A 19,081-nucleotide genomic window follows, 5' to 3' on the forward strand; every position below is an offset into this window, starting at 1 on the left:
CGCAATATTATGTTAAGTAGATGTGCATGTGTTTGTGTGCACCATTTTTACAACATGATCTCCAACAAGGTGAAGAAGCATGAAGATCTGCTAAGTTAAAGGGGGAATGAGATTTATGAAAAGTAAGTTTAAATGAGTGCATACAATCACATGAAATTTTTATTATGTTTTGATATAAAATTATAATCTCCATTATATATATATAATCACAAATGGTTCATATATTAGAAAAGGCCCCGCTTAAATAATAAGGTGAAAGATGAACATTGCACATTATCATTTAAAAATAAAATAAAATGAAAAAAATAAAAATTAAAAAATACAATATATTATTCATCATGCATACACAAACTAAATTCACAAGAGTTGGCAGCAAAAACCTCTTACTCTTCTTTCACCAATGGAGGTAGCTCTATGAAATTTATTCAGTACGATTTTGACGTCCAATGAGCTATACTGTAGTGTGTGTTGTTGAATACATAGTTGTTGGATTCAATTCAATCACATCGATCCACATTTTGTGTTAAGAAGTGGACGGTAGAAATACTCTTCCGAGAGGGGAAAGGCGTGCTAAATTTTGTGTGGATCCAAAGAAGTGTAATTTTCTTTTGTGCCAATGGACAACCTCCACGATGAAGGCACATTCCTTTTTGAATGTCTTTCATTGGCTCTCGTAAACCCAATCATAATCTCGAATAGTTTATATATTAAAAAAAGCTCACTTAATTAATAATGTGAAAGATGCACATTACATATTATTATTTGAAAACAAAATAAAATAAAATAAAAGCAATAAAATAAAAAAACACATTAAAAACCATAAAAATTACTAAAACAAGATAGTGAAATGAACTTTTATGAAGTTTTTAAATGAAAAAAGTTTTTATCAATACCTCATATCATGGGATCAAACTCCTATCAATAAACTTGTTAATCCAAAAAGGTGAATGCAACTTTGAAACATAACATTTAAAAGATTATGATGTCTTTTTATTCACTAGACTTTCAAGGTCTTTTTGGACACTTGTCAAGCAAAGAAATTTGAACGACCTTCATCCATAGTGCACTAAGGCCTTTAGCAGGCCAAAAAAAGAAAAGAAAATGAATAACATTACCACCTTTCAAATAGAGAAACATTTTTGCAACAACTTTAGCCTTAAGAACATGAAGCAGTACCTATACAAAAAGGAAAGTGCCCGTCTTTTATACAATCATGTCTGGAGGGAAAAGAGCCACCTCCTTAAATAGATATCTAATCTAATAAAGCCTGAAATGCTACTGCTGATTTTTGTATTGTACTTACAGCCATGGAACTCTAGCTCCAAGATGATGCCCATCATAATAGCTATGAGAATTGCTGGCTCTATTTAATGGATGAAGATGGTGAACCTCAGCACTGTAAGGGTTAGCAACAAAAGCACGACGTACTGATTCGTGGCTATTTCCCCACTCATGCCCAGATGGAGTGTGTGAAGGATAAGCTCCGACCCTTCTGGTATTGTAAGCCGCACTGCCTACTTGCCCATACCTGGCATCTTGGAAACGGCTGGCCGCCGTCGACTGTTCTATGCTGCCCATGTTTGAAAGTGCTACAACACCAAAAGCCAGTTCTCTATCTCCATCACCAGCTCCTCTGTTTGCTGCATGCCAATGACCAGTGGCAGGCTCACGGCGATACACATAGTCATCTTCGTCCATTCGTTGCCTGGGCATTGGGCCCTCAAGCATGTGAGAGTTGGACAAAACACTTCCATAAAGGGGAGCTCTGAAAAGGCCAGCATCTCTTTAGAATCAGCTTTTGGACAATGCACTCATTATGGACATGAGCAATTGCACAGAGAAACAAAGAGTACAATTCTCCATCTCACCTATGCATATTCAAGGTCTGTGAGCTTTGAATATACATCCCACTAGCAGGAGAAGAATCCAGATCTGATGCAAGTGGCCTTGCAATCTCATTTAAACGGACATTCCAAGGCGGTAATTCCGGCCGCCCTACATCACAAACGAGGATAGAAAGCACATTCAGAACATGAAGATAATGATTAGTCCCTGAATGCTATATGCAACATTGAATAAAGACAAGTATCAGGTGATCGATGTGGTCTTTTCGTTCTTGGGAACGCAGATAGAGACCCCATTCTACAATACCTTAATATCATAAATCACTGACTTCAGAAAGAAATATTCTAGATTTGGATCTAGAATTTGATTCTTTCACCATGTTTGAAGCGAAACTCACTATCATTAAATTTTGCAATTCATTCCTTACAAAAAATTACTCACATCTGCTTGTCGATGACGGGTATTCGCTCTCTCTGCACAAATCAGTAATAAGCAAAAATAATCAGACACTAAAAGATGACTTTACCAATTTGGTATTTATAAAAAATGGTTTTGCAAGTACTCACACTGGGATTTGGCGATGTGCAACATAAGGGGGTCTCCTGCTTGGGTGGCTCAGCTGCAAAAAAAACCACATCTCAGTTTATACACTTGAAGTAGATGCAACCTCACAACAACAACAATGGTAAATCATACAAATGTGCATAAATGAAGATCTATTGGCTTTATCAAATATGCACCTTACTTCATTTCAAACTACCCAGATCTTTCAACAGTTCCCAATATCCCGAAACAAGGCAGGGCTAAGAGCACATTGGCATAGGGCACATTCGCACAGTGGAGTTGGAGTCGTTTTGGTGATGTCACTTGTCTTGTCTTTGCATGAACCTGCGAAAGCTGACATGAACTGCGAGCCAGCAGACACCCATCATTTAGCAGCCAACGAAGACGAGGGGAGGCCAACTCTGCCAAATTTCGCAGAATGGGCTTGGGCAAGGCGTCGTTGGGCAGAAAGGATAACTGGGCGAAGCAGTATGCAACAAAAAAGCTGAGCTAAGCTTCAACGAAGACTGGCCTTTGTGTGAATGCGCCCATAGGCGGCTAAAGCAAACGCTGCCAACCTGGGTGTAACTCTGCCGATTTTGGCAGAGTTTAAAATGTTCTATCTATCCCCATCCCTCCAGGCAAATGAAGCTAGAAATCTACTAACATAATATGGCGGAAGGGGGAGCCCTTTACACGTGTCACAATCTGCGACTTGTTGAAGGCTAAAGTCCAAAACAAAAACAAGCCCCTTTGCACGCGAGAAAGAGGGAGAGAGGGGGGGAGAGAGAGGCCGCCGAAGGCGGCTGGCCGTACTAGTCCGCATAATGCAGCATGCAAACAAAACTGTTGACATCAGCTCAATGCTGCCAGCAGATGTGCGAAACCCTTCTAATTTAATGTATGTGATGGTTGAAATCGACTCCCACCTCCTACATTACGGTCACCGTCCAAAAATGCTGAAAAGAACTCCCAAACGAGTTTTAAATCCTCGTGTTGAGAGAATGTGAGAGTGTGTGTAAGAGCCGAGTCTCGCTATGTGGAGAATGATTTAGTATGTTTAAGGCCTCAATTTGTAAAATAGTAGTCCCACTAGCAAAGCTTATTGGTAAACAGTTGCTCAAAATAGGAAAAGGGAGAACGTGTGCTTCATCTAAAAGTAAGGAGGAAGAGAAGGAAGAATTCTCATGGTTAGTCAAGTTCCATCTCTCCTAATACAAAAAAATTCACGTATATTAGTTGTATCACTAGGATTCAGGAAGATGTTACCTTCACCTTGCTAAATCAATATCGAGAAAGCGGGACACCTATTTTAAATAAACCAATAGGGGGACCTGGCTCTAAGTAAGTGAGAGAGAGCTGGGCGTTCTGAGCACGCGCAAAGCGTGTCTCTTTCCTGTTTTAGGTCTAGTGCTGCTATTTTGGGGTTTTTATCTGCTGTTTATTTGCTGGTTTAAGGTTTTGACCTGCTGTTTAAGGGTCTTGATGTGCCATTGCTTCACTGTGTTTGTGTGTGAGGGTGTGTATGTGTGTGAGCTTCATAGCTTGAATCTTCGTGTAGTTTGCTTGTCAGCTTTTCTGCCGTCGCTCTATGGGTGTATGTGTGTGAGAGAAATGAAATGAAATGTTATATTAACGTCTTCAAAAGGCCAAAATGACCTATGAGACCAATCTGTTACAAAATGGTGAATCTAATACCATGTCTGGGTACAAAAGAGCTAGATACTACTACTAGAATCCATCCTCATCTGCGCTCTGGATATCAAGAGAGTATGGCTCGAATCCTCTGCTGTAGTCTCCGTCGATGCTGTGTAGCCCCTCTCCTCAATCGTGGCCGTCTGGATCTCCGTAGCTCCAGTGCTCGGTCGATGAGAGTGCCGGTAGTGGTTGAATGAGTGTGGGCCGAACTCTGCAATGATGACTGCTCCTCTGGCTGTCCCATATCTAGTGAAAAGAAATCTGTAATCTGTCTATGAAACTGCCTCTCTCTATCTCTTCCTAGTAAAGTGTCTCTATATCTATGTAACTCAAGTAGATACAGCCCAAGACATCTCTGATCCTCATAACTCATGACCCTAGAGAAAGGACCGAAACCCTCTCTGAATAAGCAATGGAAACGGCCCTGTATCTCATAGTACACTGTGCAATGACGTATCTAATGTAGCTCTGTCTCTAGCTCTAACTGTCATAAGTGGCATATCCTGCTGTCTGCTGGTATCCCTCTAAATTTATCAGTCTCAATCTCCAGTTGATGTGAGGATGTGCGTATCTGACCAATGGAACACCGCAAACCATGAGACATATGTGTGTCCATGTAGCTGGGTCGAATCACAAACCCATCTCCTGTGAGGTGGAGAAGATGCTCTCTATAGAAAGCCATCTTCGTGCCCAACTCCTGTAATGTCCTCCTGGTATCCCGCTGGATCAGGTCCTGACGAACGAGTCTAGTAATCTCCACCCGTGTAAGAGATATCGAGGGTGCCTGAAGAGAGTAAGACACATGCAATCTGAATGTCCTGAGTCTAATTTGCAACCTCCTTCTTTAGTTGTTCTAGAGCTTGCCGTTTTCAATAAGAATGTCTCTAACCCTAGATCATCTTTCATTGGGGCCTCTATTTTTCTTGACACTCCACCTCTGAAAGGCAAAGTCAAATCTTCGAGTTCCCCGAACACTCCAAGCAAGGAAAAGCTTGCAGCTACACATGAGAAAGGAATAAGGAAAAGAATGTGGATTCGGGGGAAGGATCTCTTTGGGTGACCCCTAAGAAGACAATTAAAATATGCTCACATCTTTCCTCTTGTAATTATGTACCTCTTGCTGTGAAATCTGCGGTGCAAAAACCTCTTCCTTGTAATGATAATCGCACACTTGCGGATGCATCGAACAAGGTGGTACATTCTTATAGAGATGCATTGATTCATGGGGCTTCTTCATCACCTGCAGGCTTTACTTCCTCTTATGCGGGCATGCAAGATGGTGAAATCGAGCCACACCGCACAGTCTATTGATGCTAATGTGCCTATGGGCACGTCAGCCTAGTCCCCTCCTTCCTTTGCTTTTGTACATCTCTCTCGAATGCATAGTTGTGTTAAATGCATTTCATACAATGTGTGCAGGTTATGTAACCCTAATAAGTGGAGATTAACCTAGAATTATGTACATACATGTGAGGCAAGCATTGTTATTTTGCAAGAGCACAATCAACATGAATTTGTTGGGCAATGCTCATATTTTGCGGGCTATTGGATAGCATATGCTAGTTTAACGGGCTTTTCATATGTTTTGATGATGGTTAAACATGAGCTGTAGCAAGTTCTTGCGTACAATGATCCAACAGGTCGTTAATGTATAATCAATGGCTAGATTCATGACTTTGGCGGTGTCTATGCGCATACAACCTCGGGGCAACGGGCTGTTTTATGGCGTGTTGTGTCTTCCTATTCATGGCTCATTAATGCTTTGCTTTATGGTGATTTCAACAATGCGTCCGCTTTATCTGATAACACCACAAGACATTCTCACATGTTGGGTGTGGAATTGCAAGATTGGACAAATCTTATTGCATGCACACGGATGTTGGATTTGTGAAGCCTTTAACATCTGAATGTTTCTAAGTACACTTTTTAGCATAACGCTCACTCCTCATATCGTACACGATTCGATCGGTGGTGTGTTCTCAACATGTAGCAATATGATGAGTTTGTATGCAAAATGAGTGTAGACCACACCTTGCTGTTGTCTGATCATGCCTCTATTTCGATGACCTTGCACTTCGGGCAATTGCACTATGATCACCCTCTCTCTAGGAAACGTCTTCTACACATCAATAATGCCTATCTTTCACATGAAGCGTTCCGTGAGATGATTTATGATGTTATTCCCCCATTGGTCCCCCAAATGCATCTTGATCTTGATATTGCTCGGTATTGTTTTATCATATACATGCAATGTTTGATTCAGGATTATGGCAAGCACTACATGCATTACTTCCGTGGGGATATTGAGGATGCCAAGTATGTTGATAAAGAGCTCCAACTTTTGGCTGATACACACATATAAACTGAATGTGAATTGATAGCGCTTTGTTAGCTCGTGTATGTTTGCAACATAATGATAATTGCAAACTAGATAAACGACAGACTCACGCTACACCTCGAAACACCTTTTAAGCAGCTACACCATTCAAGGGCCTCGAGGGTTATGCTCCGATCGGGCTCTTGGACAGCCTCAAAACATAAGCTTGTTGATGCCATGGCTTCACACTTTGGGAATGTATTTGATGCTGCTCCTCCGGCTTCTATTGCAACTCATCATGCATGCCAACATCTATTCTCTACGGTGCATTCAATCTTCTCGCCGCAAGATTCACAATTCTGTTCTCAACGGTGCATTTAATCTTCTCGCCTCAAGATTCACGAGCAATTGAGGTGGATTTTACTACAAATGAATTGCACTCATCGTTACTCGCTATCGCCTGACGGCGTTTCCCTAGTTGGGATGGGCTCAGTGAGAAGCTTTTTCTCCTTTTGGGAGCCCTTAAAAGAGCTTTTACTCTACATGATGAATGCTGCGTGGACTGCGCAGAATTTTCCATTATCTTGGAAAGAAGGCTTGCTAAAAATATTACCCAAATAGGCGCTTTGTAAGCATTTCTCTCATTGGAGGCCGATCACTCTTATGCCGGTTATATACAAAATATTGGCTAAGGTGATTGTACATCGAATCAAGGAGCCTCTTCTTGCAAGTACCTATCCATCCGGCTCAGTATGACTTCATCCTTCGTCGCCAAATCATGGACAATCTCTGTAATGTGCAGAAGAAGTGATTGATGGTGAATGCTTAGGATGAGTACTCAGTGTGTACTCAAGGTTCCTTTTACTGAACGAGAGAGTTCCTTTTACTTCATGAGAGATGTGCAAAGACTACAGAGAGAAGAGAGAATGATACTGTGAATGAAGGTTTTGTGAGTGAAAGAGAGAGAGAGAGGAGACTAACACTAGATGAGGTCCCAAACCCCCTCCAAGGACCCTCCTCTCTATTGCTAGAGAGGTATTTACTTTAGATTGCACAAATGCTGATACAATGGTCCTAGATGCTGAGATGCTAATGGGATCTTGCTCATGATGATTGGACTTGTAAGGCTAAGGGCTGAAAACTGAAAAACGCTAGGGATGCTAAATGGGATCTGCGACTGTGACAAGGCTATGGGCTGATCTACTGTCGCCGATGTCGGCGATGGGCTGAAAACTGAAAAATGCTCGCTGAATTTTAAACGCTGGCTGATCTGCTGTCTTGGGCTGAAATCTGAAAATGCTAGTACTGATAGCTGCATCTACGATGGTGCGGTGAAGTTATGGCTGAAAAATGAAAATGCTGGTGCTAATGGCCTGATATGGTGCAAATACGCCAGAGATGCTGAGGCACTACGGGTACTTGGTGCTTGTACTAAGGGTACTGACTTATCTTGAGAAATGACCCCTATAATCACTTATATATGAAATTAAAGCTGGGTCAAGCAATGCCAATAAAAATCCACCCAATTTCTTAGAAGGGAAAATTACCAAAATACCCCTCTAATTTGTGGAAATTCCCAATATACCCCTCAAATTTCAAAAATTCCCAAAATACCCTTGTATCTATTTTTGTTGGATCTTCAAGATTTTCTAATCTTTATTCTGGTTTGACAATTGAGATCGGTTTTTGAGTGCTTAGCATGTAATTTTTTGCAAATTACCTCCCAAAAAAAAGGCAATTATGTCTAAAAATAATGAAGGAATTCATCTCCAAAGCCTACATAACCAGCTCAAAATTTAGTTTTAGCATCCTGTATGGTAGACAATCACTCTTCTTATGAAAAGCTACAAGTTTTTTTGTTTTTCAAGAAATTTACTCTCACAACCAGGGGTATTTTGGGAATTTTGGAAAATTGGAAGGGCATTTATGGAATTTACGACAAATTATGGGGGTACTTTGGGAATTTTTGAAATTTGAGGGGTATTTTGGGAATTTCCACAAATTAGAGGGGTATTTTGGTAATTTTCCATTCTTAAAATGTCACTTATTAATGAGTTAATAAACTTACTTATAAGAGGTGCTTCGTATACAGGTAAATACCTAGGCTCGGTACTAATGCAAATGTATGGAAACACTTCCTAGTGCCTACACCTAGCAGACATTGGCTATGCTTATGTGAAATCAAAGGGTATGCAACTACTCTAGAGTACCTAGGCATGCAGGTCCAACGTACGGGCTCACAAGGGTGCCAGAACACTTCCTAGGCTGTCCTAAACCCTAGAAATAGGAGTTAGCTTGTCCACATGCACATAGGGTTAGATGTGCACGTGACAGTTTGGCTAATGTCTTAATTGGAATGGAATACGCCAATACCCTACAAGATCTACTTGTGATGCATGTAGACATTGAAAAGACCTTTGATACAGTATAGTGGGATTTTTGCAAAGTGTGGGTTTTGTCCTAGAGTCTAAGTGAAGGAGGGAAGAGGGGGAACTATCCTACATGTAATGGAGTCAAGCTGTAGAGCTACTTAAAGCTCACTTTCATGAATAAACAACACAGTTCAAGTTTGCACTACATGCTTGTCTATGGTGAGCCTGTACTAAGCTAAGTCCATACTCAAGATTGTGTTTTGGAGTCCAAGCTAATCTATCTTGGAACCTAATTCACTTGAGTGATAATCTTGCTTACACACACTCACACACTTGCACTATGTGTCTCTTTCATCCACCCTAGCTAGCACAATCCCATTCCCATCAAGTGGTATCAGAGCTTTATGGTATGCCAGCTTGTTTTTTTATAATTTACTATGCATTTGTGTGTTAGTTCAATTGGCATCTCCTAATCATCATTAGGATCCTTGGTATTTCTCTTCTTCTCTTCCCATTGTATACCTTGTGACTAATTAGCATCAATTAGTTAGTGTGAGCATGTTCTTGGGTTTGATTCCCTTGGGCCACTACTCTCTTGGCTAAATATGAGGTTAATTAGCATTACGCTTCATTATTAGGTGTGTTTCCCTCAATAGTTTTCTCTTTTTGCACCATTTTGTGTGTTCCATTACTCCCAAGTACGGCACTATCTTGCTTCCTCACTTATGTGCATCCGTATCCAGTGTCATGAGCTTCACGATGCATCCTCCCATGCTCCAATTGGGTATCTCATGTGAGAATAATTGCTTAATTAGTTTTGAATTTTTTTGAGAGTTTGTGGCTACTATTTCTTTGTGTTCTGCAGCAGGGAAGTGTGTTTAGGGGTGTGCGTGTGTAGAATTTCATGCATTAAATGCTCAAACCTTTTTACTGAAACCGTGGGAAAGAACCCTATTTATAGGGTGTTGACCTTTGTTTTCTAAGGAGGAACTCATTCCCCACCGCCCGGACTCCCACTGGCAAATTTCAGCAAGGCAATTAACAACGCCAAACTCACCGCGTTCGGTGCTCATCCGGTGGTCCCCATCCGGCCGCAACCTGCCTGCCTGCCCGCGCCTACCCGAGGATGCCGCCCTGTTGCCCCGCCTGCCACGGGATGCTGCCTTGTTGCTCCGCCTGCCCGATCTGCCCGCAACTGCCCGAGCTGCCCTTAATCTCCAAAGGCTCCGAGCCATAAGAGACTATTCCCGCCTGTAGAGAGCTCAAGGCTAGCATATAATTAATTAAGCCCTCCATAGGGGTAGTGTCAAACCATGTAGGCACCAAAGAGCGGGGCTTTCTTACAAGTATTCAAAGAAGCTTTAAGCAAGCAAAACTTCAACATTTTAAGGCTTCAATTTTCGAACTAAAAGCACATCAGATCCAACAAGGCTTCAAAGAGAGAGCATACCTAATTACCAAAAGCTTTATCATCAGAGATCAAGCTCCAACATGAAGAGGGCTTCACCAACGGTGAAGAGGAGCTTCACAAAAGGAGTAGAGCTTTACTAAAGGAATTCTCTCTCTCTCTCTCTCTCTCTCTCTCTCTCTCTCTCTCTCTCAACTTGCAATAAAATAAATTCATCCAAGCATAATAAATAAACTTCAATTCTCGGATACTTGTGCCTGTGTAAAGAGGTAGACACTGGCTAGGAGAGTCTCCTAAGCTAAGAACCCTCTATTAGCACAAATGGGGGAGAAGGGAATAGAAAAATTCAATAGAGAGGGGTTTCACACCTGGCAAACAAAGTTAAGAGGATACCTCATGAAAAAATGTTTGTGGTCTATTATCAGCACTGCCTTAGAACAACAAGCCGACACCGATGGAGTGCACACTAGGGCATTTACACTCATAGCAAGTGCACAAAATTTGGCCAAGGACGAACAAGCATTAAGAATTATCATCACTTTCTTGCACGACAACTACGTACATTTCATAGACGAATTAAGCATGCACATGAAGCTTGGCATGTCCTAGAAAGTAATTTTGGAGCCAGTGCTAAAAGAAGTAAGGTTAGTCTCAAAAGACAACTTTATAAGATCACTATAGTTGGATGGGAGGACATTGCTAGCCTAGTAAATAGGGTTAAGAGCATTGTCACGCAGCTCACTTACATCCAATGCGAAGTACCATAAGATGACAAAGTGACTGTGCTTTTAAGTGCACTTCCACCTTCTTATGACCATCTAGTCACGATTCTTGAAGAAAAAGAACCGGCTCCACCTTTCCAAGATATCATAAGCTCAATTCAAACAGAAGAAAGAAAGCAAAAAGACTCATTAACATCATCATGAGGGGCTTTTGTCACGACATTCTCAAGGGGAAGATATTCACCATCGACATTGGAAGAAAGTGTTATGAATGTGGAAGAATGGGACACGTAGCAAAAGATTGCTACACAAACAAACCTTGCAACAAATGCGGTAAGAAGGGACATCCTCCGTCTCGATGCTACTCAAATGGAGACAATAGCAGTGGTGAAAGCAGCAATAGTAGAAGCAATAGCAGAAGCTACGAAGGGAAGAGACCTATCAAAGGATCAACTCACATGGTAGAAGACGAAGGTGAGAACAACCTTGTCTTCTATGACAACATACTTTGAAGATGTAGCCTCTCTACTTGTAGGGGAGGACTTTTATTTTCCTATGTGGATTTTACAATCCAGTGTGGATAACAACTTATCATCTTGTGTGGATATTGCATCTTGAGTATTTTGTCTTAGTCCAAATCCCAAGGGGAGGATTGTAAAGTGTGGGTTTTGTCCTAGAGTCTAAGTGAAAGAGTTCCGAGGAGGAATTATCTCCCATGTAATGGAGTCAAGCTATAGAGCAACTTAAAGCTCACTTTCATGAATAAACAACACAGTTCAAGTTTGCACTACATGCTTGTCTATGGTGAGCTTGTGATAAGCTAAGTCAATACTCAAGATTGTGTTTATGAGTCCAAGCTAATCTATCTTGGAACCTAATTCACTTGAGTGATAATCTTGCTTACACACACTCACACACTTGCGCTATGTTTCTCTTTCATCCACCTTAGCTAGCACGATCCCATTCCCATCAATTTCATTGGCAACACAATGTGGGCCCTTGGATTCGGCCCCAATTAGCCAATGTTGTATATTCCTTGTATGCTCATAGTACGTCTTCTAGCCTTCTTGATGGTGAGCTGACTGACAATTGGCCACTTGGATGCTCGGTTAGGCAAGATTGCCCCCTTAGTGCCTTATTGTATGCCATTGCCACTCACCCCTTGTTGCATTTGGATCCCCTGACTTCGCTTGCTCATCTTCATAGAATGCCATTACCCTCTGGAAATGACTTTATTGGACGGGCTATGTTGATGACTTGTTGTTCATGCCTCGCAATAACCAAGATGACATGCGAGAGATTATGCAAGTATTGGATACGTTTGGGCTTGCAACAAGCCTTAAGGTCAATTTCCAAAAATCCAATCTTGCCTCTTAATGCACGTGACTGGCATCATCTTTTGTGGCCCGGAGATATTCTTGATCCACATGTGATTGTTAGACACTTGGGATATCCCATTGGTTGGAAAGGTAACCAATACTTAGCAAGTGGATTGGGTTATGCAATGCGTGAATGTCAAATTGCAATATTGCAAACTCTCCACATGGCCATTACATGTTCGGCTCCGTATTGTCCAAAGTATCATGATGGCATATGTTCAGTTCTACTTGCCCTTGTTGCGAACATCATTTAAATAGAGTTTAGGGTATATTGGCAATATACGGAGCATTCTTCATAGCCAAAATAGTCATGCAATGTTCCTATTAGAATGCCTCTAATGAGGGTGTTGCACCGAGTTGCATGTTGGCTCATGCCCACAACTTCTATGCATGTCCATCATGATGACATATGTTCATTTCTACTTGTCATTGTTGCGAACATCGTTTGGATAGAGTTTAGGGTATGTTGGCAATATACAGAGCATTCTTCATAGCCAAAATAGTCATGCATTGTTCCCATTAGAATGTCTCTAATGAGGGTGTTGCACTGAGTTGCATGTTGGCTCATGCCCACAACTTCTATGCATGTCCATTGAAGTTGTAGCTCTTCAAGGAAAGGATGAATATATACATCCATATTCTACACTTTATACCGACCCAGTACAACAAGCAAAATTGTAAGTGTCCCTTCTTTGTTTCTAGCCACAATGGAATATTGTAAGTAAGAATGACAATCATTCATACACTGTAGGATGTGGAACATTGCCTGAATTGGTTAACACCATCCATGGCTAAACTGAGCAACAAATTCTATGGATATTGTGTAAAATTTATCCACATGTCATCAATATGATTCCACAACATACTATCCACAGGATTCCCTAGCATGCAAATTGTACATTGATTCTCATCATGCCATCATGCTCACGCTAGAGTTGCCATTGCTTTGCATTGAAAAAGGTACTTTCATGCAATTTTTACATTGGTTCTCATCATGCAATCATGCTAACGCTAGAGTTTCCATTGCTTTGCATTGAAAAAAGTACTTGGTGCAAGGCATAGGCAAAAAATGTTTTAGTAGCTCTACGGCATTTTTGTCCTTGGAGATCTTTTAAATATCAATATGCTCCACACTTTGGATATATCTCCATGTTTATGTACTCCCTTCTAAAAAAAATGCAATCATTAGGGCAAGCATGACTAAAATTATAGTCCATCCCTAACTATCATAGAACCTTTCTTGCGTCATCCCTTTGAGCCTAGCATTGTGTTGTTTTTTGGTAAGATGTGCTCCTTAAACGACGTACATAAAGAAAAGGAATAACGCAGATTCTAAGAAAGTTCATTGCATAAATGAAATGACCAAAGCTTAGAGAGTCATCTAAAAATTTCTCCGATGCTAGTATCACTAATGTCATTTTGCTTGATAATTCTTGAGCTTAATTTAGAGGTTGAACCGAGAACCCAAAAAAAAAGCTTTGAGAAAAAGTGAAAAATTTAAATTAGAAAGAAAGAGAAGATAATATAAAAGCCTCACAGGAGGGGGTGAGACAACCCCTAAACATCAAAATCTTCCCACCAATGGGTGGATGATCAAAGGAGCTTATATAAACAATGAGCATAAGGAATGCAATAGACAAGATTGTGGGAGGGACATGTATGACAATATAGTAAACAATAGTTCTAATATATCCAAGAGACAAGACTTGTGAGAAACCTCTGGCAGCTTAAGCAGACTTTCTACTAGACAAAACATGGCTTTCCATCTGCAACCAGGCAATCCTTAAGACATTGTATCGTAAGAAGTCTCTTGCCTAAGTAGATTCTCAAGGCTTTCTCTAGACAAGACTGTGGGAGGGACATGTATGACAATATAGTAAACAATAGTTCTAATATATCCAAGAGACAAGACTTGTGAGAAACCTCTGGCAGCTTAGCAGACTTTCTACTAGACAAAACATGGCTTGCCATCTGCAACCAGGTAATACTTAAGACCTTCTATCGTAGGAAGTCTCTTGGCTGAGTAGATTCTCAAGGCTTTCTTTAGACAAACCTGCTGCCTAGATCCTTGAAGCATAGCACAATTTCATCTTGTGAATTGCTTTGGGGAGCCTCCTAAATATGTATTTCCATTCGTAAAGCATTACAAACTTGAGCATATGCTGGCTATTTTCCTACCCATTCCGCCACTGGCCAATGGATGCCATACATCCAGTGGAATTTATGGGACACCTTTGTTGCGATTTCTGCCTGCAACATTTCTGCTTCTCTCGTGTGTGAGTCTTGGCTGGCTGACCATTATAATGTGCTATGGTCTTTGCATAAATCTGATCAATGGTGGAGAATGGCTCTTAATGCAATTTGGAAGAGCCATTTGCCTATAAACGAACGTCTATTTCTATGGCGCTACTTGAGTCCCTGTTGGAACTCTCCTTAGTACGCGTCACATCAGTTCTTCTTGTTGTTTCAGATATTCAGCCTGTGATGAAATTGGTAGACGTTTGCTTTGGGATTGTCACTTCACCAGGGCCTTCCTTAACATATCAGCCTGTATGCGCCTCCGCTTTCCCTCGGCAGTTTTCCATAAACGATTCTGGGCTTTTGGCATCCTCCAACTTCCCTTCAATGATTTGTAGTCTTCCTCACATGGGTCAGATTTTGGTCTTTATGGTCTTTGTGGAGCCAACGCAATTTTCGCATGTTCCATCAGCATGATGCGGATCCCTTTCCTTTGTCCAAGATTTTGCTTAGGAAATCCTTACATTTTGCCCTTGATATTGGGGACATATCCCTAGACATCCTACAGCTCTCCTATGTTTGCTTTTAGAGCCTTCACATTACGGAACACTTCTGTGTTCTTCCGTTTGTATCAGATCTTTCTGATGGGTTTTCCTCACTTTGAGGTTTCCCACCTGTAAATTAATCAAAAAAGATTTACGATTTTTTTTTGTGTGGGCTTCATAGTTTGCAATGTCATCTCCTTCTTCGGTAACTGGATACTCTCGAAGGGATCAATCAGTCGAACGAAAATGCTTACAGGTTGAAGTGCTAGCAAGAATGTTTACATTATCTTTAGATGATCGATATGTCGTGGACACTCTCGATGACAAGTTAGATCATATTCGCTCAACCTGGGTGGTGCTTGTTTAACTTGTCATAAGTTTGTTCATTTCACATCAGATGTCCTACCGTCATGCATAAACCTCCTGCAAATGCTATTCCACATGTGGATGTTGTTTCCGAGATGCATACTGAAGCAATCATGTCCATGTATAGAGACAAATGCACCCAAGTCACAAAAAGAGCAAGTATTTCTACTCAGCAACAAGAAGCTGCCTGTACTTCAAAATCAAAAGATAAGAGTAAAGAGAATTTAGTCGTACAAAAAGATGGATGGCGGCAACCAAAAAAGACCATTATACTAAGACAAAGCCCGATGCAATCAAGGAACTGGAATGCTGCAACAACTTCTCCTGGCAAGCATCCACCCCAAAGGATACTAATCCACTTACTAGGCTCTGGGCTGATGTACTGGAAAAAAGGAGTTTGGAATGTAGACACAAAGGAAAATGCTAATCATGCTTACTGGTCCACAAGAACCAGTGCATGAGGCTATACCATCCTCTTTGCTCCAATGAAGTGTGGTACCTTCAATATCCAAGGCCTCTCTTCAGCAAAAAAATGGAGGCTTTATAGGATTATGTAAATAATATGCAACCATACATTTTTGTAAATAAGACCTCCAATCGCGTGAAAGCCCCCATCCTACTGGAAAGTTGGAAACTGCTGTCTCAAGAGAGGTAGGCCATTCAGCAGGTATAGCCTCTATAATATCCTGACACATGCTCTGCACCCCCCACATGCCTAGCAGGTGGATGCTCTGAACCTCCTCGGGAAGGCCTGAAAACTGTAGCCAGTCTCCAAAAGTGCGGGCTGGACCCTCTGCCATGGGACCCCAAGAAGCATAAGGCCTACTACCGACCAAGTGGCCTTGATGTGTGCTGACCATGGGGCCAAACAAGAGGCTGCCTCAAGCGCTCCTCCATGCATGTCGGCTGGTGCTGCTCCATGCCACTACGCAACTGCTCCCAGGACCTAAGCAGGCTCGTAGCAAAGGGGTCCTCCCAACTCCTGCTCAGGAGAACTCTGCGCATCTCTAAATCCACCTGATGGATAGGCTCCAAGGGCAGCCGTGTGAGGGACTCAGGCACGAATCTAGTGTTGCAACAACTCCTTCTAGGGCGCCTCCCCTAGAAAAAGTCCTCTGACCACAGCTTCCCAAAGAGGGCTCTGCTCTGTCCTGCTGGTCGATAATCCTCAACCTTCCCTGAGAACATGGTAAAGTGATGACCTGCCAGGACACTTTGGCCCGGACCCACTGGGTGTCACGCCTTGGCCACAAAAAGTTCCTGATCAGCCTTTCCAGCTGGCTAATGCAGGAGCTCGAGAAGATCCAGCAAGACGTGATGTACCACATAGTAGCCAAAATCACAAGGTTGGCCACTACAACCCTACCAGCCAAAGAGAGCCGTGACAAGCTCCAATGTAGAAGTTTCCTCCTAATGGAAAGGTGGGGAGGAGCAATCTGTTGCTCTGGGGACAAATCAAAACCAACCTACTAGCCCAAGTAACATACAAAAGTCCTTGGGAGGATCCACCTGAAGCCCTCTCCTAGGGACCAATCGGGCATAGCAACACTGCCAACCTAGAAAGCCACTGTCTTTCTCCAGTTGATCAGTGCTCTCAATGCACAACAAAACACCTCAACAGCCTGCTGACACCTATGCAAATTGGCCTCCTCACCCTCCAAGTATATGCCTGAGTCGTCAGCAAACTTAGCGTCCAACAACATGTCTTCCCTACTAGGAAGCTCTAAACCATGCAAACCAACCTCCTATGAAGTCAAAAATCTGCTCATCACTTCACATAGAAGAGAAAAAGGAAGGGGGCAAGAGGGTAACTCCATCTAACCGAACAGAAATCCCACCGTCGGCCAATGTCAAAACTCGTCAATCCATGGGGGACTGACGCAAAAGGAGTGAACCAAAAGTGGCGTCCTCAAGTAGGGTTGTCCCTCTTGAGCCATTCGGCTCGTAGCGAAAGCAATACCAAGAGAGCGTCGAGCTGCGGATGAGTGTCCAATCCCCTATGTCACAGGAGTGCAGGATGAGTCCTTGATGAAGCTCCGAGCCCGGGGAAAGGGGGGGAGCGGGAGGTAGGGGGGGGGAGAAGGGGGAGGGGGAAGTGGAAGCGGAGGTGGGGCAAAGGAGTCAGTAGGCAGAGGGAGGGGAGGGGAGGGGTCCGAGCAACGGTGAAGTTGAGGTGGAGGAGGCTCCTCAGGGGAATCCTACCGCAAAGGGTCAAAACGGTTCCCTCTCGGAACCCAATGCTCTTGGGCTGCAGGAGGTCCGCCACCGGGGGGGGCGGTGTGGCAAGCCCTTCACTGTTGACACTGGCCATGCACTTGCTGCCAGCTAGTAGCTGGCTGGTCGTTGTCCTTTGATGAAGTGCCAGCTTGTGTGTCGTGGGTACCTGTTGGCTATGCATGTTCAACCTTGGGGGGCTGAGCATGTGACATGGGTTGAGATCTCCTGCAAGGACAGGCCTGTGCTAAGTGGCCCATGTGTCTACAAATGAAGCACTCGTTCGGGAGTCCCGAATACTCCACCTCTGGTGTAGCCACCCACCACTCACCCTAGGTATAAGGACTACCTTTGGGAGGGTGTGAGTGTCTTGAACCAATACGTGTAGTCTGGGAATACTGCAACCTTGGCAGCAACTAAAGCTGTCGTGTGCGGGATCTCCAAGACTGTCCCAATCTTGGAACCAATCCCACAGAGAAGCGGGAGGTACTCTCTTCTCAGGCCGGAGAAGCAAACCGAGATGGGCAGATCTGCTTCCTCGGCAAGAACATTTGAAGCTGGGTTGAAACCATGGCACCACTGTCAGAAATGACACCCGACCGCTCAGATGGCCAACGGGCTCATCAAATGACCTTGGCAGCCATCTCGGGAGTCTCAAACTCGATTTGGTAGTACTCTCGCACGAGAAGCTGTATGTCGATGATCTTTCCCACCTCTGCTGGGAGAAGGGCCTGAAGGAGGTCGCGCACCTTGCCTCTGCTAGGTCGACTACCAATGATCTTGCAGATAACATAGGTGGCTTGAAGGCGCTCCACCCCTGTTGCAAGGCTTGCTTGCTCTACTGGCGAGCAAGCGGATGGTAAGCTCGGTGGGGTCGGACAAGGGGAATTCATTTGAGTCCCTCTGAGGTGGAGCATGAGATTCCATCTGTGTCTGCTACAGCAAATGAGGGCGAAAAAATGTTCTTGAGGGGTAAAATTCGCCGATGAATCTGAGGAGCCGCCATTGACTCCCGACAAGGAGAGGAAGCAGTACGAAGTATGGGATGGGAAGGGGGAGGCAATGTGGAGTGGGGCGGGTTGTGGGAGAGAGAGACAAGGCACAGGGGCTAGTGCAATACCTGGGCTGCCACGTCGGCATGGACTTGACAACAGAGCAGACATTGCCCCCCTCCTAAATATTCAAAGAAGGCTTCCACATTGGAGTTCAACTCCACCCTCCCTGGCGGAGAGGATTGTGGTTCCCAACTAGGTGCTCTTGGTAATGATGTCCCCCATCTCTTCCTGTTGGATCTTTTTGAGTTCCCGAAAAGACCAGACTCGGTGGCTTATCAGGAACTTTCTATGGTTTGCCAGGTATGGACAGCCTACATGCGCTGAGGTTGCCTAGTCGGTCATCGCACTACCCACCTCGCAAGGTGGTCTTAGGCTCATA

General features: G+C 43.1%; 1 protein-coding gene across 3 annotated transcripts in view; it reads right to left on the minus strand.

Moving 5' to 3' along the window:
- Window positions 1-1,097: 1,097 nt before the first annotated feature.
- The window catches only part of LOC147432724 (uncharacterized), a 107,657-nt gene continuing 89,673 nt past the window's right edge, over window positions 1,098-19,081 (minus strand). For all 3 annotated transcript variants that reach the window (XM_086492568.1, XM_086492566.1, XM_086492567.1), the window contains 4 exons: window positions 2,412-2,464; window positions 2,287-2,318; window positions 1,869-1,995; window positions 1,098-1,765 (listed from right to left, as the gene is read on the minus strand). In XM_086492568.1, the coding sequence (XP_086348694.1) occupies window positions 1,300-1,765; window positions 1,869-1,995; window positions 2,287-2,318; window positions 2,412-2,464 (678 nt within the window). In that variant the 3' untranslated portion in view covers window positions 1,098-1,299. The remainder of the gene's footprint in view (window positions 1,766-1,868; window positions 1,996-2,286; window positions 2,319-2,411; window positions 2,465-19,081) is intronic.

This window comes from Adiantum capillus-veneris, chromosome 20, assembly GCF_014529385.1.
Source record: "Adiantum capillus-veneris isolate H3 chromosome 20, ASM1452938v2, whole genome shotgun sequence".
NCBI lineage: Eukaryota > Viridiplantae > Streptophyta > Polypodiopsida > Polypodiales > Pteridaceae > Adiantum > Adiantum capillus-veneris.